Source organism: Neoarius graeffei, chromosome 25 (assembly GCF_027579695.1).
Source record: "Neoarius graeffei isolate fNeoGra1 chromosome 25, fNeoGra1.pri, whole genome shotgun sequence".
In the NCBI taxonomy this organism is placed as follows: Eukaryota; Metazoa; Chordata; class Actinopteri; order Siluriformes; family Ariidae; genus Neoarius; species Neoarius graeffei.
Window position 1 is genome coordinate 21,660,204 of NC_083593.1, and position 24,113 is coordinate 21,684,316.

Consider the following 24,113-nt stretch of genomic DNA (forward strand, 5'->3'; position numbering starts at 1 on the left):
TATAGTTGCTCTTTAGTTACTCATTAGTAATTAGTTGCTCTTTAGTTACTCATTACTCTTTATTGTCATTACTCTTTTCCATTGAAATTACTGCCATATATTTGAGATCATGTGATCACGTCCAGCACTTGGGGAAACTCCTACATGATTGAGGAGCATCTGTTTTTGTTCTGCAGAGGCTTAAACGGGATCTGATTGGCTGTTCCCAGCTAATAACATATGCAATGAAATTATCGACGATTGTGTTTTGGAGATGAGATAAAACTGTCTGTTGTAGCTATTAAATTATTGGTTACCTAATAGAGTATTAAAAACTGACTGGAGAATTGTACTGTTGAGCCATTTCTTAGTTGCTTTTTAAATAATCTGATGCTAAATCTTTACAGTATGGATAGACCTCACACTAGGAGGGTTGTGGTAGACTAGACGAGGTCTGGATTGATGAGAGTTTACCAGAATAACTGATTCATGTAATTTAAAGAGGCTCTCCCTGAAGCTTTACTATTCAGGACTGAGTCTCCAAAAGGTTGTTGTGGTATAACGACTCTCTCTAGAAAGCATCAGATTGAACACCAATCTCTCTACAAGTTCGGATTATTGTAATGCTTTTGGGAAACACAGCTCAGCTGGATCGGTGTTCAGATAGTGTTTGTGTTGAGAGAGCTGTTTCAAAAAGCCAGTCTCTGTTTTCCTGTGACCTGAAACAGACCTTATCTCTCATTCTCTGCATCACAGTGCCTTTCATCCCTCCTTACACTTCCTCCTGTGATCCTGATGGTTTCACTCTAACGCACCTCTCTCCCTCTTTTTCCTTCATCCTTCCTTCATTTTCCTTTCCTTCCCACCTCCTTTTGTTCTCCTCTTCCTCTCTGGCTGTGTCTGTCTCTGTCTTTCTTGCTATCTTTCTCTTCATCAGTGTTTCCTTCCTCAGAGTCCACTCATGTTTAAGGATCAGATGCAGCAGGACGTGATCATGGTGCTGAAATTTCCCTCCAACTCTCCGGTGACGCACGTGGCCGCCAACACGCTGCCCCACCTGAGCATGCCCGCTGCCGTAACGGTCACCTGCAGCCGCCTCTTCGCTGTCAACCGCTGGCACAACACTGTTGGTGAGCACTGACATGCTGCCTGACCTGATTCATCACCCATAATCACACACCCAACTGTGTCAGCCTTATACTTTAAAACAGAGGCGTTCATAAAAAACCTGTACCCAGTTCTGTTTCGGTTTTAATAACGGGGACGTTTTTGCAAGTCTGACTGTCTGACTTTTACATGAGACGGCAAAATGACGTGATTATGATTATTTCCTTGAAATGTATTTAAAGTATAAGGCATGTTTTTGAGGCAGTGTGGTGGTGTAGTGGTTAGCATTGTTGCTTCACAGCAAGAAGGTTCTGGATTCAAGCCCAGTGGCTGATGGGGGCCTTTTTGTGTGGAGTTTGCATGTTCTCCCCGTGTCCGCGTGGGTTTCCTCCGGGTGCTCCGGTTTCCCCCACAGTCCAGAGACATGCAAGTTAGATGCAGGTGGCTCTAAATTGACCGTAGGTGTGAATGTGAGTGTGAATGGTTGTTTGTCTCGATGTGTCAGCCCTGTGATGATCTGGCGACTTGTCCAGGGTGTACCCCGCCTCTCGCCCGTAGTCAGCTGGGATAGACTCCAGCTTGCCTGCGACCCTGCACAAGATAAGTGCTTGCCCGCGACCCTGCACAGGATAAGTGGTTATGGATGGTGGATGAATGGATGGCATGTTTTTGTCTTTCATTTAACAGGTGATGAAATTTATATAATTTTTTTTTTGGCATTACCCTACTTGTAATTGGCACAATTGCCTATCTTTTTACTGTAGGTTTTTTTTTTTTTTTTTGTAGTAGTAGTAGTGCTACCTTAACAGTTATGGGTATTGAATGAATGGTACCCTACCATTAGCCTGACAGAACCTGACCTTCAGGCCTGACAGAGAGTCTATGCTAAGAAATATTGTAAAATCTTCAGCACAATAAACAGTACTCAACACTGGAGCACAACAACTCTAAAGTGACAAAAACTAAACCAAATATGTTTTCATGCATTGTAACAAATAGCTGTCATTTTGATTCTTAGTTGGTTTTATTTTGTATACTCTAAATACAGGTAATGATCTTTCGGTAGGAGTGCTTTTATTGAACTTTTAGTTGAAGTTGTTCCCAGGACCTTATTTGTGTTCTTCATGTTAGAAAGAGACAAAGTTGTGATAGTTATCTTGTCTTAACCTGTACTGTGAGAGTATGTCTTCATGTATCATATCACATACACTCTGTGGACACCTGACCATCACAGCCATATGTGGTTCTTCCCGAAGGTGTCGCTACAAAGTTGGAAGCACACAGTAATAATAAATAGGTTAGATGTCTTTGTATGCTGTAACGTCACAGGTTCACTTCACTGGAACTAATTAGCACAAACGTGTTCCAACATGACAATGCACCTGTGCACAAAGCGAGGTCCATAAAGACAGGGTTTGCCAATATTGGAGTGGAAGAGCTTGAGTATCCTGCACAGAGCCCTGACCTCAACCCCAGTGAACACCGTTGGGATAAACTGTAACACTGACTGCACCCCAGGCTTCATCACCTGACATCAGTGCCTGAACTCTCTAATGCTCTTGTGGCTGAATGGATAAATTTCCAAAATCTAGTGGAAAGCCTTCCAAGGAGAAGAGAGTGGGAGCTTATTATAACAGCAAAAGGCGGTGTAATTCAGGAATGGGATGTTCAAAATGCACATATGGATGTGATGGTCAGGTGTCCACAAACTTTTAGACATGTAGTGTATTTTACCTTTATACAGTGGATATAAAGTGTACACAACCCGTTAAAATGAGAGGTTTTTCTGATGTAAAAAAATGAGACCACGATAAATAATTTCAAAACTTTTCCCACCTTTAATGTGACCTATAACCTGTTCAATTCAATTGAAAAACAAACAATCTGTTCGGGGGAAAAACATAAAAGAAATAAAAAATGTACAATAAGCTGGTTGCATAAGTGTGCACACCCTTAAACTAATACTTTGTTGAAGCACCTTTTGATTTAATTACAGGATTCAGTCTTTTTGGGTTCACGCCTGCGATCAATTAAAATGACTGATTAACCTCAAATAAAGTTCAGAGATTTACTCAGTCGCATCCTCCAGCAAAAGCCAGCGATCGCAGAGAGCTTACAAGGCATCAAAGGGATCTCATTGTTGAAAGGTATCAGTCAGGAGAAGGGTACAAAAACATTTCACGGCATTAGATATACCATGGAGCACAGTGAAGACAGTCATCAAGAAGTGGAGAAAATATGGAACAGTGACATTACCGAGAACTGGACGTCCCTCCAAAATTGATGAAAAGACAAGATGAAAACTGGTCAGGGAGGCTGCCAAGAGGCCTACAGCAACACTGAAGGAGCTGCAGGAATTTCTGGTAAGTACTGGTTGTGTACTACATGCGACAGCAATCTCCTGTATTCTCCATATGTCTAGACTACGGGGTAGGGTTGTAAGATGGAAACCTTTTCTTACAAAGAAAAACATCCAGGCCCGGCTAAATTTTGCCAAAAAAAAAAATACATCAACTCTCCCAAAAGCATGTGGGAAAATGCATTATGGTCTGATGAAACCAAGGTTGAACTTTTTGGCCACAATTCCAAAAGGTATGTTTGGCACAAAAACCACACTGCACATCACCAAAAGAACACCATACCCATGGTGAAGCATGGTGGTGGCAGCATCATGTCTTGGGGTTGTTTTTCTTCAGCTGGAACAGGGGCTTTAGTCAAGGTGGAGGGAATTATGAGCAGTTCTAAATACCGGTCAATTTTGGCCCAAAACCTTCAGGTGTCTGCTAGAAAGATGAAGATGAAGAGGAATTTCATCTTTCAGCATGACAATGACCCCAAAAAAAGTTTTGGAATGGCCCAGCCAGAGCCCAGATCTAAATCCAATTGAAAATCTGTGGGGTGACCTGAAGAGGGCTGTGCACAAGAGACGCCCTCGCAATCTGACAGATTTGGAGCGCTTTTGCAAGGAAGAGTGTGCAAATATTGCCAAGTCTAGATGTGGCAGGCTGACGGACTCCGACCCAAAAAGACTGAATCCTGTAATTAAATCAAAAGGTGCTTCAACAAAGTATTAGTTTAAGGGTGTGCACACTTATGCACTTATTGTATGTTTTTTATTTTTTATGTTTTTCCCTCTAACAGATTTGTTTGTTTTTCAACTGAATTGTACACGTTATAGGTCACATTAAAGGTGGGAAAAGTTTTGAAATTATTTATCGTGGTCTCATTTTTTACATCAAAAAGAAACTTATCATTTTAACAGGGTGTGTACACTTTTTATATCTACTGTACGTCCTTAGGTATGACTGTATGAATTTATTTGTATTTATTATACAAATAAAGGGGGGGATACTGGTTTACCTCTGTCCGTCCATCCGTATCTCTGTATCTCCGTCCATCCGAAACACCCTTTTTATCAGCAAGCACAAATCATAGCTACTTGGTACCAAGCTTCAGCTTGGGGTTCTATACCGTTTTCAGGTCTGTTGCACATCAACTTCCTGTTTACCGACTGAATGCATTTACGAAATATATAGGGTGGATTTTGACGCTATTTCAAGAAGCAAAATGCTGTTTCAAAATGACAGTTAACCAGGACGCTATTTGAAATCCCTGGGGAGAGACACTGCTCTTTACTTACTTGTTTCAGGGTTAATTATTTGTTGAAGTCAACATTCATAATAAGTGTCCTATTCCTTCGATTACTTGCATTCTGATATAAGGAAGAGCGGGGGGATACGCAATTTGCTCACAGTTGATCATCTTTTACCTTTTAAAACACGTGTGTCCTGCAGGTCTCAGGGGAGCCCCAGGCTACTCGCTGGAACAGGCTCATCACCTCCCAATAGAGATGGATCCTCTGATAGGTAACGATTTGTTAACTCGTACACAACAGTTACAACTACAATGCTATGGTAAAATAAGAAAATACAAGCATGAAACCTTATATACCACAGATCAGGTTAAAACACATTCATACAGGACATTTTTTGTTTTAAGGAGCAGCTTCACGTGTGTTTCTCCGTAAGTGTTCACTTGCCGTCATCTCTTCTTCTGTTCATCACAGCCAATAACTCTGGAGTGAATAAAAGGCAGATCACTGACCTGGTTGACCAAAGCATTCAGATCAACACACACTGTTTTGTAGTCACTGCTGACAATCGCTACATTCTGGTGTGTGGCTTCTGGGACAAGAGTTTCCGAGTCTACTCCACAGAAACGGGTCTGTCTCTCTACACGCACTTAGTACTGTGTCCTTATTTAAAGTGTAGGTGCATTTGGTAATTATTAAGTGATCAATCTCATTAAATCAGTCTCATTAATTAATACCATTAATTAATACCATTAATTTTGGTGCTTAATAACAAATTACCAAACAGCTAAATTATGGTATATTCCAAATTATTATGATCACTTACTGTATTACATAACTTGTATGCACCTTTTTAGAATTCTTTGGCGATTGGGCAACTTCAGAAATATTGGAACACAAATAAATACACAGTTTCAATAATAATGGAATTTATTATAACAAAGATAAAAATGGATAATAACAGTTGGAATCATTATATACAAATATGATATGGTGTGTGGGTGTGCGTATGTGTGTGAGAGGCCTTGTGTGTGTGTGGCCTACACAAAAGAATTAGCTTTGTGTGGCTAGCTAAGGAGGGTGTGTCACCACGTGGGGTTTGAGAACAAAGGATTTAGCTCTGGTTGGTAGCTAAAGGTGTGTTTGTGTGTGGCCACGTGGTGGAGGCCTAGATTAGCCTTGCGTTGCTAGCTAAGACAAAGGAAAGCTAGGTAAGGTGTGTTTGTGTGTGTAAGGCCTGGTGACCACGTGGTAAGGCCTATGGCCTTGCAAAAGAAAGGCTAGCGTGGGAAGCTAACTGAGGTGTGTTTGTGTGTGTCCACGTGTTTGTGGACGCCTAGATTAGCCTCGTGTGGCTAAACTAAGGCAAAGGAATGCTAGCTCATAACACTACTAAATCCACTGAAATCTTGATGAGGTCAAGATGTGTGATAAGGAGATTAAAGTGTTAGTGAGGAATAGAGAAGCATGCACAGCCTGTCTATTAAACAATTGAGAGATTAACACAAAACGGAACAATCAATTCAGTTCGACACGCTGCGTGTCTACAGTGTAAACAAACCGTTCCTGAGTTTAAATTCACACTACTTCAATAAAAGCTAATTCCTAAGACTAGGTTTTGCCCAAATGCCAAGTCTTACTCAGTATCTTGCCTCTAGCAAGATTATAGAGAAGATGTTCCGAGACTTTTGGAGTTTCGCCGTTGTGGAGCACGTGAGTCGCTTCCGTGAGGCGCAGAGAATTTCTTGGTCCGACGCGTGGTCACTCGTGATGAAACGAAAAGTCTCTGATCAAAATAATATGCACAGCTTTTGAGTTAAAAAGGATTCAATCGCTTCTTAACTTTAAATTAACTGCCTGGGCTGCAGTGTTGTACGTACTCATGAGGAATAACTGAAAACCGGTTGTAACTCAAGCTGAGTTTAAAATCACGCTATTCTGGATTTTTACCGTGGCCAGTGGTAAACAAAGAAATCGCGCTGAATCGTGGATCTTGCAAGAAAGAAAAGAAAAGACGTCTTATCTGGGTGCTTGGCGGAGCAAGCGATCCTCCTTGTGTCCGTGTTGGATTCACGGCACCGAAAGAGGAGGAGCTAGGAGTTTCCGGGTTACTTATGCCTTCCTGTAGGAAGTGACGTAGATGATCCCGCCCACGCGTGACGTAGATCAACGCGGAAGTTGGCTGATGGGAAATGTAGTTTCTTAAAGAGACGGGCTGTTGTAGTTCTTAGACGGACTATGTACCTACAAAAGACTAACCTCAAGTTTGTGTCTCTCCTTCTGCTTTGAGATGCCTAATTAAATACGTGAAAGAAAAAACAATCAATGCTCTATAGTGGTGTGTGTTCTGGTATACAGATGCTTACACACTGGCACCAGCAGAAATTAACAGTGCACCTGATTAGTTTACATTTTTGAATCCTGATGTTGACCCTGTGGTTCTGTGTGTTCTCAGGTAAACTGACTCAGATTGTGTTTGGTCACTGGGATGTAGTGACGTGTCTGGCTCGCTCCGAGTCCTACATCGGCGGAGACTGTTACATCGTCTCAGGCTCACGAGACGCCACGCTGCTGCTGTGGTACTGGAGTGGACGACATCATATCATCGGAGACAATCCCAACAATAGTGAGTTCATGCAATGCTGCGTTTATTAAAAGATCCTAATGAACGAACACAACAAGAAACAGATCCGATTCCTTCTTGTATTTCACCCACCAAAAGACCTTTGGGACAGAGGTCATGAACCCTGATGGGTAACTGGGGATGGATGGACGGATGGATGGATATAGGTTGTGTGTAAACTTGCTGTTGCGACATGTCTCGATGCTGTAACTGTAGAGTACGTTTATGAAGCCCACCATCTGCCGCACTACATACATTGTCCAAGGAGTGATCTGGTTGTCGGTAGCAATATTTTTACTAGGAGGATTAATTATTGTGCACAGATGCCAGACAATCTTTTCTGAATCAGGAACAGGTACGAAAACAAAGCAAGATAAAATCCGATATATAACTATCCTACTTACTTCATCATGTATTGAGAAAATAAAGACAATAAACGAACATGAATAATATATTCTATGCGTGTGGACAATCTCCGTGAAGTTGGCACGCCATATGATAAGAACGTGAATGAAAGTTTTTTTTTTTTTTAATTTCTGCATGCAAAATAAAAATTTGTGCTCAAATAGCTTTTGAGACATCAACCGTTAAATGTTTTAATGATGCTTTAATGATCAGCTGCTCATTAACACCCAAAGAACTCCAAACATGTCTGATTCATTTGTGCACATAAATTAAACATATGTGCTTCATTATTTAAGTTATTAAACGTTATTTTCTTGACGTGTGACATCAGTCAGCACCCCATTAATGAAGCACATGTTTATTTCCCGTGTGCAAATGAAACATTTTGAAAACGTTTAATGGTTAATTTCTCGAAAGTTGTTTAAGCACGTTTTATTTTGCGTGTACAAAGGAAATGAAATACTTTTTATTCACGTTCCCGTCATATGGGGTGCCAACTTCACAGAGGTGCACGAGCACCCTGTGTACACCACAGCTCATCATCACAATGTTGCACAACAAGTTGGTGACTTTTTGTCATGGATGCAAACACAATGGGACTATATTAGAAACTTTTCTTAAGGTAATGATTATATACTAGGCATGCAACGATTCACACCATTCGATTCAGGATATTGGGTTCACAATTTGATTCCCGCAATATTTTTGAAAGAAAAAAATGAAATGAAGAAAATTGTATGACCAAAAAACGCAACACTTATCTTCCTATACTTTATCAACTAAATATTCCTTTTGTTAAATTAAAAAAAAAAAAAACTTTAATTTTCTTACTAACCAACACTACCCACATTTTAAAAGGTTGGTGTAAAATAAAATAGCCTATTAACAAAAATATTCCTTTTATTAAAAATGAAAAAGTTAATAACAAATAGGCCTTTTCTTGATAGCTATTGATGAACATTCGTGAAGGCTGTAGTCAGTTTAAATACAGAACAACTACCTCTTATTATTTTTTTTTTCTTGAGCTTTTGGCATTTTCTTGCTGTATCTGTTTGTACAGTCAGTCGCACAGCAGCTCTTTCCCATTTTAGATCTTTTTTTTTGTTGTTGTTCTTGCAGCATTAGAGCTGTGTTACTTCCACTTACAGTGAAGTCACGTGTATTCCTGCTATTTTAGTGTGTTCAGCTGTCTGAGCAACACAGTTACAGCTGGGAAAAACTAATAGATTATGCAGCCTGATGATAATCGCAATTCATTTGTTATTTCATTGATTCGGATCATCATAAATTTGTATCACGATTGATCATCAGACGATATAACGTTACATGCCTATTATACACGTTTACAGTTGAACTCAAAATTATTAGCCCCCCTTAAATTTTGGAACATTTTCCCAAATATCCTCCAAATGTTTAAAGCATTGATAAAAATTGATATACACAAAGAATCACCAGTACTATTCATATGTTTGTGGTGCATTTTGGAATATGAAATTAGTTTTAGGCTGTCTTTATATGAAATATGGTAAAAATGAGTTGGTCAAAAATATTAGCCCCCATGTGGATTCTTGCTTTTAAAACACAGTTAATTAACCAATCAGCTTTTAAACAACACCTGTGCAATCAGTTGGCTTCCTAGCAACACCTGTAGTCAATTGGCTCCATTCAACAGTTTAAAAGGACTCCAAGGAACAGGGCATTTGAATGAATGAGGAGGATTACTATTTGTCACAATGCCGAAGACTAAAGAAATAAGTCTTGAACTCCGACAAAAGATTGTGGAGGCTCATGACAAGGGCCAAGGCTACACTGCCATTTCGAAGAGGTTTACAGTCTCCAGAACTGCAGTTTGGTGCATCATTGCCAAGTACAAGGAGACAAATTCGGTCAAGAACAAACCTGGTCGTGGACGCAAGTGTAAGATCTCAAGAACTCTGGAAAGAAAAATTGTCAGAGATGTCCGTAAAGAGCCCCGTACATCTGCAAAGGAAATTGTTGCTGACCTGGCCTCTTCTGGAGTTTGTGTGTCAAGGCACACTGTTGTGAGGGCTCTTCATCGGAATGGGCTTCGGGGCTATCGTCCCAGAAGAACCCCCTTACTAAAACATCGTCACATCAAAGCCCAACTAAAGTTTGCCTGTGAGTACTTGAAGAAGAAAGATGAGTTTTGGAAGTCTGTGCTTTGGTCAGATGAGACGAAATTGGAGCTGTTTGGGCATATGGACATTGCCTATGTATGGCGAAGAAAGGGAGAGGCCTCAACCCTGTGAACACAGTTCCCACAGTTAAACGTCGTTGGGCAGCATCATGCTGTGGGGCTGTTTTGCAGCCTCAGGTACAGGCAGTCTGGTTCGGGTGCATGGCACCATGAAAAAGGAAGAGTACCTAAAAATACTGAAGGAAAACATGCAGAAGTCTGCTCTCACTTTGCGCTTAGGTCGTCGTTGGGTCTTCCAGCAAGATAACGACCCAAAGCATACATCTAAAATAGTCCAGCAATACTTCAAGGATACCAAGACCAACGTCATACAGTGGCCTGCACAGAGCCCAGATCTCAATCCAATAGAAAACCTGTGGCAAGTGCTGAAAAAGAACGTCCATGCACGAAAACCATCCAATTTGGGCCAGTTGGAACAGTTTGCAATGGAGGAATGGGCCAAAATTCCTCAGGAGACCTGTGCCAACCTAGTGAAAAACTATTCCAAGAGGTTGTTGTCAGTTGTGGGTCAAAAAGGGTACACAATTGACTACTAATGGTCAGGGGGCTAATAATTTTGAACATCTCACTTTTGCTGTTTTTGGTTGAAACTCAGTGTGATAATAAGATATCGTAATGAAACTTGTTGGACAATGTCTTCATAGTGCATTTATTTCAAGAATAAAAACATTTGTTGTCAATGGTCATTTTCATGGAGAAATCAAGAATTATGTTCAATTCCACAAGGGGGGCTAATAATTTTGAGTTCAACTGTATTTCCCTAACTAGTAATGCACTAAATTACCAAACAATGTTGGCCTTATATATTGGCCCCATGGTGTGTATTCTAGTCTATGGATTGACTGTTAGCCTAGTAACTTCGGTTTCTGTGCGACTATGACATGAGAATTGGTAGCACTTTGGAACTTTTACTTGCCATGTGGGAAAGCTAATGAATTAGTGATTTCTCCACCCCTGAATGCATATTTCACCAATTTGCACTCTTTTAAGTGAATAAATAACGTACAAATAAATCCCAAAAACTCACACAAAGGTATCCCTCATGAAAGTGCAGCAAATATCAATAACAACAACTGAGCTCCAACAAAGACACCATAAACAAATAAAACATATAATCAGTAGTAATAAGCATCTCATCTCATCTCATTATCTCTAGCCGCTTTATCCTTCTACAGGGTCGCAGGCAAGCTGGAGCCTATCTCAGCTGACTACGAGCGAAAGGCGGGGTACACCCTGGACAAGTCGCCAGGTCATCACAGGGCTGACACATAGACACAGACAACCATTCACACTCACATTCACACCTACGGTCAATTTAGAGTCACCAGTTAACCTAACCTGCATGTCTTTGGACTGTGGGGGAAACCGGAGCACCCGGAGGAAACCCACGCGGACACGGGGAGAACATGCAAACTCCGCACAGAAGGGCCCTCGCCGGCCCCGGGGCTCGAACCCAGGACCTTCTTGCTGTGAGGCGACAGCGCTAACCACTACACCACCGTGCCGCCCAGTAATAAGCATCTTGTTTCTTATTTTGTTCCACATATGCCACATATGCCACGGTGATGAAGTGCAAAACTGTTTTGAATATTGACCAGTAAATACATCACAGCGATGAGCTGTTTGCTCTGTCAGGATCTGAGTGTGTGGTTTGTCTTGTGTCACGCTGTAGGTGATTATCCTGCACCGCGGGCCGTTCTAACGGGTCATGATCATGAGGTGGTGTGTGTGTCTGTGTGTGCTGAGCTGGGATTAGTCATCAGTGGAGCCAAAGGTCAGTACAAACCCCACTTCCTTCCAGTGTGTAAAAATAATAATAATAAAATGCGTTAATAAATATATACTTCTTTTGGTTTATTTATTAATCTGTGTGACAGAATGTGCGAAACAGTTGCACCACTCAGTAACAATAACAGAATTGCACGCCATCATATATTACCTTACTGAGGTCACCTCAAACAGAACTATCCCATCTGGAGTACCAGAGATGGGAATCTGGATGCATCTTTGACTTTATTTAGGGACGTCCTACTGTAGGAAGAAGGGGTTTATAGATGCTCAGGCATGTCAAGTTTATTTTTAGAGTGCTTTTAACAATAGATATTGTCGCAAAGCAGCTTTACAGAATTTTAGTGACTTTAAACCTGAGCTAATTTTATCCCTAATCTGTCCTCAATGAGTAAGCCTGTGGCGACGGTGGCAAGGGAAAAACTCCCTCGGACGACATGAGGAAGAAACCTCGAGAGGAACCAGACTCAAAAGGGAACCCATCCTCATTTGGGTGATGACAGATAGTGTGATTATAACATTTTAACAGTTTTAACATGAAATCTGTTTTGTTGAAGTTAGAAACTGTTCACTGATGGAAACTTGAGTGCAAAACTGTTCATGACAACTGCAGTCCTCAAGTTAGCAAGTCAACTGTAGTCCTCAGACATAGCTGCATTACTGTAAGCGTCCAGAGCATCTTCCAAGTGCGACTTTCGACTGTCCATATGGGGCTGTCCTCCGCAGGAGCGAGGTGATGAGACTTCAGCCAGATGTAGGGCATCAGGATGGATCAGGCAGATCCGAGGAGCAGAAGAGGTCAGCATCTCGATCTCAGGATTGGGTTGGGGACAGACTGGGTTGGGGGTAGAGAACATAGGTTGTTAGGTATACCCAATGTCACCTAATTAGTAAGAGCAGGATACATTTTGCACTGAGTGTAAGCAGGGACCAACTAAGACAGCATAACTAAAAGGGGAGAGCCAGAAGGTAACACAGACATGAGGGAGCCCCGGGACATAAAGCAGCCAGCCACTACACCATCAACAAACCCGAGTGAGTGGGGGGCCGACAGCATCCATGCATCCCAGTTTACCAAAACACACTATGCCTGAGGACCCTCCAGATCTACTCCTTTACTTCATAAACACTATTAACAAAAAGCTTGACTAAACAGATATGTTTCCAGCCTAGACTTAAACACTGAGACTGTGTCTGATTCCCCGAACACTACTTGGTGTGTATGGGCCTACACAGACTGTGGTTACCAGCTGTCTGATGTGATGTAACCAATCAGGACAAGATATATATATATTTTTTTTTAAAATGTCATATTCATATTTATAATCTTCACTGTTAACACAAACTAGATACCTGGCCCACATTAACGTGACCAGAGTTTTGAGAGGATTATTACTTACAGTATGTTCATTTTTACTGCTAACTTTGACCAAATAACTAGGATGCGCTAACATGACAGGATTGCTGAGGGGATTTCTAATTCATATTTATAAACGTTCATTATTTTCACTGTCAGTGTCAGCCAGCTAATGAGACTGAGCTAACCTGACAGGGTTTCTGAAAATACTGAGCCGTATTCATTGAGAGTGTGTGTGTGTGCTTGAGTCTGTGTCTGCAAAACTCAAAGACACACTCGCTGTTTTTAGGATCTGTAGGCAAAGTGACATGTCCTAATATATATATATATATATGTGTGTGTGTGTGTGTGTGTGTGTGTGTGTGTGTTCAGAGGGTCCATGCTTGGTACACACCATTACAGGGGATCTGTTACGGGCTCTGGAGGGTCCGGAGAACTGCCAGCAGCCACGGCTCATCTCCGTCTCCAGTGAGGGTCACTGCATTATATACTATGAGAGAGGCCGCTTCTGCAACTTTAGCATCAATGGCAAGCTTCTTGCTCAGATGGAGCTCAATGACTCCACCCGGGTAAGATCTCATACCATAAAGCTATTACTCATACACACTGATGCCTTAATTAGTTATAAAACTCAGCACTGATGTGTGTGTGTCAGGCTGTGCTGCTGAGCAGCGATGGACAGAATCTGGTGACTGGAGGAGATAACGGAGTGGTCGAGGTGTGGCAGGCCTGTGACTTTAAGCAGCTCTACATCTACCCAGGCTGTGACGCAGGCATCCGGGCCATGGATCTCTCTCATGACCAGAGGTGAGCTCACTCCTAATCCGTGTATTAATACAGCATTTAAATGTGCAGATTGATCACATGACTCCTTAGGATACTAGAGTCCTCCATAATAATGATCATAGTGACCGTGTACTCACAAGAAAAAGCTATAATAATGACCATAAAGACATAGCTTCATTGTTAACGGAGCAGTTCTTCCAAACAAAAACGTAACTAGTAATTTAAGCCAGTACTCACTGGGCTGCGACAGCTTGCGACAAATTGCGAACGTCATTCACGAGAGTGTTTCAAAAGTGTCTTGAAACATTCGCGGGGCTTCTCAATTTCTCCGCATGAGTCGCAAAGTGTCGCTCTTTCGTCGCTGAAATTTTGAACATGTTCAAAAAATTCGTGCGACAAAATTTCTCTCAAAATAGCCGCAAATGCGTCGCTGGTGTCGCAAAGCCATCGCAAACCCTTCTCAAGTCAGTTTCCGTGAGACAGGAAGTGCGAGTGTATGGGTAGTATCTCACTGGGCTGCGACAACCTGCAACTAGTTGGAGACACAACAATTACAATAAAATATGCGAATATCAATTCAGTGTGATTCCAAGTGAAAATTGTTGCTAATTCGCATATTTTATCACAATTGTTGTCTCCAACTAGTCGCAGGCTGTTGCAGCCCAGTGAGATACTACCCTTACTAACTTGCTTATTTTATTAATAATCAGAGATATATGTATAGTGGGGCCTGAAAGTTTGCCATTCACCGATATGTAATATTAGATCATTTTTCTCAGTCAGTTTATTTATTTCTTCTAGCAGTAACGACGGAATTACAAGGAATGCCAACAAGATACAAACAACCCCATTAAGAAAAATACACATTATATATACAGTAAATAGGGAAATTCAAATCGGGTGATATTAATCTGCTTTATATCTTGCCCTGTGTCCAAAATCACTCACTCGTTCACTACTCCCTACTCACTATATAGGGAATTACTATATAGAGGACTATATAATGAGCTCATTGATAAAATAGGAAAAAAAAAAACACTTTCAGACACTAGTGCTGATATTTACGTCATTACTGTCACACAATTAAAATGTGCCAGATCAGTCGGCTGGTGGGTTTTCATTCAAAATAATAAATGCATGCATGTATTTTTGTGATAAATCCATATTATACTGAACGTATTTCCCACATTAATCATTACAAAGTACTTTGTGTCCGCTGCATCTTTCAGTTCTTTTAAATCAAGGCTGAATACTTTCTTCTTTGCTGCTGCCTTTTATTAAATCAAATTTGAGACTTTTGATTTCTTTCAGCGTGACCGCAATGTATGATGGTATATATTACTTGGTTAGTGACCATTGGTTGTACACTACTTTTCATGGTGCATTGTGGGATACTTTGAGTGCACTATATAAGGTGTAATAATGCTCACTATACATTCAGACAGCACTACAAAATGGCGAACTCACTATATAGTCCACTATAAAGTGAGTAGTGAGTGATTTCAGACACAGGGATGGCATCTTGGTATACCCTAACCAGAAAGCGCTTTTGGTGGCGGATGGTAATCAAATGATTAAAACGCTTGGTTCTCGCTACCACTTCAACTACTTTTAAAGTGCCCTGACTTAAATAAGGTTGATGGAATTCCGGAGGGAAATAAGGTACTTTATGAGAGGGACCCCACTGCACTTCTTCATAAACTTAATATATAATTCCTCACGTCGATCTCTGAGAGGAGGTCATTTAGAAAGCTGTAAGGCTTCTTTATAGCTTGAACTTGGGAAAATAATATATAAAACTTTCTTTTGAACTGACTCAATAAAGTCAGAAAGATAATCGGGTAAGGCAGCTCAGACCGGGGACGCATATTCAAGAATGGACCAAGGGAGGGAGACCACTCTTCTTAAGCAATTTAATGACATAATGTTTTGTTGGCTTTCCTAACTATATACAGTTAGGTCCATAAATATTTGGACAGAGACAACATTTTTCTAATTTTAGTTCTGTACATTACCACAATGAATTTTGAACAAAACAATTCAGATGCAGTTGAAGTTCAGACTTTCAGCTTTAATTCAGTGGGTTGAACAAAATGATTGCATAAAAATGTGAGGAACTAAAGCATTTTTTAAACACAATCCCTTCATTTCAGGGGCTCAAAAGTAATTGGACAAATTAAATAATTGTAAATAAAATGTTCATTTCTAATACTTGGTTGAAAACCCTTTGTTGGCAATGGCTGCCTGAAGTCTTGAACTCATGGACATCACCAGGCAATGGCTTGCACCGTGCAGTGAACCCTCTGTATTTACTTTCATGCAGTCTTCTCTTCATGGTAGATTTGGATATTGATACGCCTACCTCCTGGACAGTGTTGTTCACTTGGTTGGCTGTTGTGAAGGGGTTTCTCTTCACCATAGAAATTATTCTGCGATCATCCACCACTGTTGTCTTCTGTGGGCGTCCAGGTCTTTTTGCATTGATGAGTTCACCAGTGCTTTCTTTCTTTCTTTCTTTCTTTCTTTCTCAGGATGTACCAAACTGTAGATTTTGCCACTCCTAATATTGTGGCAATTTCTCGGATGGGTTTTTTCTGTTTTCGCAGCTTAAGGATGGCTTGTTTCAACTGCATGGAGAGCTCCTTTGACCACATGTTTTCTTCATAGCAAAATCTTCCAAATGCAAGCACCACACCTCAAATCAACTACAGGCCTTTTATCTGCTTAATTGAGAATGACATAACGAAGGAATTGCCCACACCTGCCCATGAAATAGCCTTTGAGTCAATTGTCCAATTACTTTTGGTCCCTTTAAAAACAGGGTGGCACATGTTAAGGAGCTGAAACTCCTAAACCCTTCATCCAATTTTAATGTGGATACCCTCAAATGAAAGCTGAAAGTCTGGACTTTATGTCCATGTCCATTATATAACTATAACTTGAATATGTTTCAGTAAACAGGTAAAAAAACAAAATTTGTGTCAGTGTCCAAATATATATGGACCTAACTGTAGATCATTAGAAATCTACATGCCTAGTAACTTGTTCCAAAGGCACAGGGCCCATCAGTAAAGGGCTTGGTTCACGAGGCTTATAATGTAAAAAGTCAGTAAGCATGTCTTTGCATTTTTTTTAATTTAATTTCATGCCCCTTTCACTAGCATATCTTTCCATATTGTAGAGGTCAAAGAAAGTCCAAAAACTTTAGATGCTGTTTAGTTGTTACACGCTTATCTCAAACGCTGTGTTCGGCTGTTCCTCATACTTGTGTTCAGTGATGGCAGGAAGAGGGCAGGCGGTCAGGCAGGCAGTCAGGCAGGAAGAGGGCAGGCGGTCAGGTAGGAAGAGGGCAGGCGGTCAGGCAGGCGGTCAGGCAGGAAGAGGGCAGGTGATCAGGCAGGAAGAGGGCAGGCGATCAGGCAGGAAGAGGGCAGGTGGTCAGGTAGGAAGAGGGCAGGCGGTCAGGCAGGAAGAGGGCAGGCGGTCAGGCAGGAAGAGGGCAGGTGGTCAGGCAGGAAGAAGGCAGGCGGTCAGGCAGGAAGAAGGCAGGTGGTCAGGCAGGACGAGGGCAGGCGGTCAGGTAGGAAGAGGGCAGGCGGTCAGGTAGGAAGAGGGCAGGCGGTCAGGTAGGAAGAGGGCAGGCGGTCAGGTAGGAAGAGGGCAGGCGGTCAGGCAGGTGGTCAGGCAGGAAGAAGGCAGGCGGTCAGGTAGGAAGAGGGCAGGCAGGAAGAGGGCAGGCGGTCAGGTAGGAAGAGGGCAGGCGGTCAGGCAGGCGGTCAGGCAGGAAGAGGGCAGGTGATCAGGCAGAAAGAGGGCAGGCGATCAGGCAGGAAGAGGGCAGGCGGTCAGGCAGGAAGAGGGCAGGCGGTCAGGCAGGAAGAGGGCAGGCGGTCAGGCAGGAAGAGGGCAGGCGGTCAGGCAGGTGGTCAGGAAGGAAGAGGGCAGGCGGTCAGGTAGGAAGAGGGCAGGCGGTCAGGCAGGCAGTCAGGCAGGAAGAGGGCAGGCGGTCAGGCAGGCGATCAGGCAGGAAGAGGGCAGGCGGTCAGGCAGGAAGAGGGCAGGCGGTCAGGCAGGCGGTCAGGCAGGAAGAGGGCAGGCGGTCAGGCAGGAAGAGGTCAGGCAGGAAGAGGGCAGGCGGTCAGGTAGGAAGAGGGCAGGCGGTCAGGCAGGCGATCAGGCAGGAAGAGGGCAGGCGGTCAGGCAGGCGGTCAGGCAGGAAGAGGGCAGGTGATCAGGCAGGCGGTCAGGCAGGAAGAGGGCAGGCGATCAGGCAGGAAGAGGGCAGGTGGTCAGGCAGGAAGAGGGCAGGCGGTCAGGCAGGAAGAGGGCAGGCGGTCAGGCAGGAAGAGGGCAGGCGGTCAGGTAGGAAGAGGGCAGGCGGTCAGGTAGGAAGAGGGCAGGCGGTCAGGCAGGAAGAGGGCAGGCGGTCAGGTAGGAAGAGGGCAGGCGGTCAGGCAGGAAGAGGGCAGGCGGTCAGGTAGGAAGAGGGCAGGCGGTCAGGCAGGTGGTCAGGCAGGAAGAGGGCAGGCAGTCAGGTAGGAAGAGGGCAGGCGGTCAGGCAGGAAGAGGGCAGGCGGTCAGGCAGGCGATCAGGCAGGAAGAGGGCAGGCGGTCAGGCAGGAAGAGGGCAGGCGGTCAGGCAGGCAGTCAGGCAGGAAGAGGGCAGGCTGTCAGGCAGGAAGAGGGCAGACGATCAGGCAAGAAGTGGTCAGGCAGGAAGAGGGCAGGCGGTCAGGTAGGAAGAGGGCAGGCGGTCAGGCAGGCGATCAGGCAGGAAGAGGGCAGGCGGTCAGGCAGGAAGAGGGCAGGCGGTCAGGCAGGAAGAGGGCAGGCGGTCAGGCAGGAAGAGGTCAGGCAGGAAGAGGGCAGGCAGTCAGGTAGGAAGAGGGCAGGCGGTCAGGCAGGCGATCAGGCAGGAAGAGGGCAGGCGGTCAGGCAGGCGGTCAGGCAGGAAGAGGGCAGGTGATCAGGCAGGCGGTCAGGCAGGAAGAGGGCAGGCGATCAGGCAGGAAGAGGGCAGGTGGTCAGGTAGGAAGAGGGCAGGCAGTCAGGCAGGAAGAGGGCAGGCGGTCAGGCAGGAAGAGGGCAGGCGGTCAGGCAGGAAGAGGGCAGGCAGTCAGGCAGGAAGAGGGCAGGCGGTCAGGCAGGAAGAGGGCAGGCGGTCAGGTAGGAAGAGGGCAGGCGGTCAGGCAGGTGGTCAGGCAGGAAGAGGGCAGGCGGTCAGGTAGGAAGAGGGCAGGCGGTCAGGCAGGAAGAGGGCAGGCGGTCAGGCAGGCGATCAGGCAGGAAGAGGGCAGGCGGTCAGGCAGGAAGAGGGCAGGCGGTCAGGCAGGCGGTCAGGCAGGAAGAGGGCAGGCGGTCAGGCAGGAAGAGGGCAGGCGATCAGGCAGGAAGCGGTCAGGCAGGAAGAGGGCAGGCGGTCAGGCAGGAAGAGGGCAGGCGGTCAGACAGGCGGTCAGGCAGGAAGAGGGCAGACGATCAGGCAGGAAGAGGTCAGGCAGGAAGAGGGCAGGCGGTCAGGTAGGAAGAGGGCAGGCGGTCAGGCAGGCGATCAGGCAGGAAGAGGGCAGGCGGTCAGGCAGGAAGAGGGCAGGCGGTCAGGCAGGCGGTCAGGCAGGAAGAGGGCAGGCGGTCAGGCAGGAAGAGGGCAGGCGATCAGGCAGGAAGAGGGCAGGCGGTCAGGCAGGTGGTCAGGCAGGAAGAGGGCAGGCGGTCAGGTAGGAAGAGGGCAGGCGGTCAGGCAGGAAGAGGGCAGGCGGTCAGGCAGGCGGTCAGGCAGGGGGTCAGGCAGGAAGAGGGCAGGTGGTCAGGTAGGAAGAGGGCAGACGATCAGGCAGGAAGAGGTCAGGCAGGAAGAGGGCAGGCAGTCAGGTAGGAAGAGGGCAGGCAGTCAGGCAGGCGATCAGGCAGGAAGAGGGCAGGCGGTCAGGCAGGAAGAGGGCAGGCGGTCAGGCAGGCGGTCAGGCAGGAAGAGGGCAGGCGATCAGGCAGGAAGAGGGCAGGCGGTCAGGCAGGTGGTCAGGCAGGAAGAGGGCAGGCGGTCAGGTAGGAAGAGGGCAGGCGGTCAGGCAGGAAGAGGGCAGGCGGTCAGGCAGGAAGAGGGCATGCGATCAGGCAGGAAGAGGGCAGGTGGTCAGGCAAGCAATCAGATGAGTAGGCAAGCAAGGCAGGGATGGAGAGCGGTAGATAGCGGGGAGGCAAGCAGGTGGCACACAGTGGTGTAAAATCCAGTTGTTTGTAGAGATCCACAAAAGGGTTATTCCAAAGGTGTAAGTTCCAATGGGTGAAAGCAAAGTAATCTAAAAGTTAAATCTAATTGTTCAAGCATAGCTTTGAAACTTAATGTTCAAGCATATCTTGAAAACAGTAAAAAAAACAAAACAAAACAATTGGGTCACCAGCATCATCCATTGTCTAACTGAGACTAGATTGAGCGCATGGAAGACATCATCTTTACCCGAACAGGTGGCCTAAGGCTATTTCAAAATAAAAGTTCCAAGCTAAGTGCCAGTCAATCTAAAGCAAAAATGAGAGTCTCAAAACCAAAGCAAGTTTAAACTAAATCTGGGAGTGCTGGAGCGTAGATCATTAACAAGAACACAGAACAAAAGCAGAGTGAGCTCACTACCCTGTGGTATTCAACCATTAGAGCATACAGGAGGGTGAAGTATATTATCAGTCTTAACCCTCTGGGATTTGTTGTATACAAGGGAGGCTACCCACCTAATAAGAAAGGGGTTAATACAGAACTTATCTAACTCATGAAATAAAATACTGTGATCTACAAGGTCAGAACCCTTAGTAAAATCAGAGGAAAAAATTTCTAATATAACATTGTTCTCTATCCAGGCTTGTAGTACTCGAGTCCGACTCGTGCCCTAATTTTAAGGACTCGTGACTCGACTTGGACTTCAGTACTGATGACTCGGACTCGTGCATTAACTGCATTCGGACTCGTAAATTGGAGACGAGGACTCGGATTTTATCTTTATTTTTTGTAACTTGCCATAATAATTTGGCATAAGATATTTATATCGACATTCATTTTTGTACTAATTTCATGCAAGAGTGTCACACCTGCGCACCTTGGCGTGTGCATCAGATAGACTCTCGGGCGCGCTCCGGACAACGCATGCGCCAAGCGGACTCTCGCGCGCACCGTAAACAATTTGCACCTGCACAGGATTAAAGTGCAATCAATGTGCTGACATAAAAACTGAAAAGGCACTTACATTGCAAAGTACTGAGTTGCGTTGCTGATATGTTACCAAGCCTTATTTCCTTGTTTGGTTTCCTGATCCCTGATTTCCTGTTTCTCGTCTTTGATTTTGCCGAGTCTATGATAGCCTGTTTGTGCCTCGCTCGACCTATTGCCTGTTTCACCGTTTTACGATTTTGCCTGCCGTTCTGGATTGTTTACCCGTCTTCACTTGTATTAATAAACACTCCTTCTGCACTTGCATCCGTCTCCCAACCATCTCTGACAGAATACTTCGCACTCCCTGACAAAGAGAAGCACATTCACCTGTTCATACGTCATGTTCAGTAACAAACTAATGTTAATGGCGCTAAAACAGCCACCGTCAAATGGTCTTGTTCTCGGACTTGACTCGGATCAATAGTGGACCCGACTCGAAAATTTTTTAAATGACTTGGACTTGACTCAGACGTGAACACTGGGGACTCGAGACTGGACTTGGACTCGAGGTTTAGTGACTCGACGACAACACTGTCTCTATCTAATGTCTCTAAGACGACGTAGAAAAAAGGTTAATTCCTGTGTAGTTGATCTACCAACAAAAGCAAATTGCTTACTGTGAAGTTTATGAAATACAGACTTCAGCATGGAGTGAAGCGTGATGTCTCAAATGACCAAGATTGTCTCATTTGTTTAATCGGGTTCCCTTTATCTACTTTTAGGACTTGTGTGAAAATCTGTTGAGGTTTTAGTTCATATTTATATAGTAATATTAAATTCTAAAGGGTTCACAAACTTTCAAGCACTGAATAAGGAAAGAGACTTGAGTGTAAACTGTTTTCAGGAAGTGCAGTAGGCTCTCCAGGTGAGACCGTCCACAGCCACCAGAATAAGTGGGTCTCAGGGAATCTAGTGCATCATTAGAAGGGTGGTTTTTTTTTCCCCTTCCTGATTTATATTCTCACTCCATGTATTTACAGAACTTTAATTACTGGCATGGCATCAGGCAGCATCGTGGCATTCAACATTGATTTCAACCGCTGGCACTACGAGCATCAGAACAGATACTGAGAGCGGACACACGCGCACACAGAGGAGTGTGAGGAACGAGGAGGCCGACTGCAGGCTGTTGCCAGACTTCAGCTGGGAGAACTCCGACTAACTCATGACCTGTTCGAGGTTTCTGGAAACACCAAACCCGTCTCCGTTCTGGAATAGACTGGACCGTCAGACTTTGTGAAAAGATTACAAACATAAGACTTCGTTGTTGTAAGCTAGAATCTTTAGGATTGTTTTTCACACCCCACATAGGTCACGTAAAGTCGTCTTGTTTGCAGACTGTGAACATGATCAGAAGCCACAACTGCTGTGGACTCGAAAGTATCTCAACCTCAGAGGCTTCAGAGACGAACCACCAAATAATAAAATCAAAGAATGTTTTACTCTCATTTTAGTGGGTGGGTTAGAGAACCGGGGCTGACACACACACACACACACACACACACGCAGACACACACGCACGCGCGCGCGTAGCAGAATGTTGGTGAATATTAAACAGGTCTTTGCTCTAAGGGCGGAGCTTACATCCCTCAGTTTCCCCGTATGGACGGTTCCACCACCTTAAAATCGTTAATGACTTGCTGTATGTAAATTATTGTGTATTATTAATAAAATATTGGCGCTTTTGATGAGTTGATGGTGGCCTGAGATGAGAGCAGCCAGGTGTACATCCTGGTGATAATGTTCTATCAGAAGACGAGCTTCATTTTCTTCTTTGTATATTTGGTAATTGTTTTGTCATATATGTACATAACTCGGCAGCGTGGGCAGACAGGCATGTAAGAGGAGAAAAGAATTTAAAAAACACTGAGTTAAAAATAAAATGTAACCCTCTCACTCTCACACATTTTCTGATTATTTATGATTAAAAAAAAATGTTGAAGATTTTGTATTGGCACTTTGCACCAATAACATAATTTATTAGCGGAATGGTTTTATTTTTGGTTAGAAATCACCAGTTGTATGATTTGTGCATCGATGTTCATTGTATTTGTTCAATATTACAAACATGTGTAACGATTCTGTTGTACCACCGCAGTAAGCAATATCACACCTTCGTAGTTAGGAGAGAACTAGAAGTCATAAAGCTTTTGAGGAGGAAAGCTTGGTTTATATGAGTATTAAAATATGTAAACACTTCAATATGCAGCAGTTTCATTTTTTCCCCCTCAACCTCTTAAGAGTAAGAAGAATATTTTTGGATCTACCGTGAATTCAACCTTGTTTCCTTGCAAAGGTGTAAATAACAAAAAACTCAAACAAAAGAACAATAAATTATGCAAAAGGTTTGCAGATTTTGCCTTGTTATTGGCCGGGGACGTGTATGTGATTGAGACAGAGGTGCAGGAGTTAATGGTCACAGCTGTCTGGGATTAGACCACTGGTTAGTGCTGTACATTTGATTTTGATTTAATTTGTACATTTATTTGTTCTTTTATTTTTCCATGGTGGCTTGATTATTGCATATGTTTATAATTTATTGTTTTTGTTTATAGAGAGGAGAGGTACAGTTATTGGTGAAAAAGGAAAGAAAGAGCTTTTAATCTAACTTATGAACTCGAGCCCCATCTGCTGATTCATGCATTTACAGCAAGGTGAATAAGGCAGAAACTGACAGGAGGCGTCTCTTCAAATGTTCAAAGTTCATTCATGACAATATATAAAGATCAATAACTGTAAAATAACAATTGTTTTCTTTTTGTCGTATTTACAATAAAACCAACCGAAACGTGCCTGTCAGGTGTGTCTCCATTTTTGCAAGCTGCTGAGGCTCTGTATCTGAAAGACATGGCATCAAAATCAAACACAACTTGGTTATTCTTCGTGCGTGGCAAACTGCATAGTCTGTGCAGAACATTGTGCATACATTTCAACATTAAATATCCTGATTAAGTGCAAATTCAGTGTGCTTTTAGCCATCTGGTCCATCTCAAGTTCAAAGTAACATTACATTGCAGCTTTGCTTTGGGATTTTTAAAAATCAAAGCATATTTTAATATT

General features: G+C 43.8%; 1 protein-coding gene across 9 annotated transcripts in view; it reads left to right on the top strand.

Moving 5' to 3' along the window:
* nbeaa (neurobeachin a) overlaps window positions 1–23,255 on the top strand; it is a 460,126-nt gene extending 436,871 nt beyond the window's left edge. For 7 of the 9 annotated variants that reach the window (XM_060908447.1, XM_060908439.1, XM_060908441.1 and 4 more), the window contains 8 exons: window positions 917–1,109; window positions 4,881–4,952; window positions 5,153–5,308; window positions 7,134–7,304; window positions 11,597–11,698; window positions 13,442–13,638; window positions 13,725–13,876; window positions 22,034–23,255. In XM_060908447.1, coding sequence (XP_060764430.1) covers window positions 917–1,109; window positions 4,881–4,952; window positions 5,153–5,308; window positions 7,134–7,304; window positions 11,597–11,698; window positions 13,442–13,638; window positions 13,725–13,876; window positions 22,034–22,124 — 1,134 coding nt within the window. In that variant the 3' untranslated portion in view covers window positions 22,125–23,255. The remainder of the gene's footprint in view (window positions 1–916; window positions 1,110–4,880; window positions 4,953–5,152; window positions 5,309–7,133; window positions 7,305–11,596; window positions 11,699–13,441; window positions 13,639–13,724; window positions 13,877–22,033) is intronic. The other 2 variants (XM_060908440.1, XM_060908448.1) reach the window with 1 other exon arrangement.
* The last annotated feature ends 858 nt before the right edge of the window (window positions 23,256–24,113 follow it).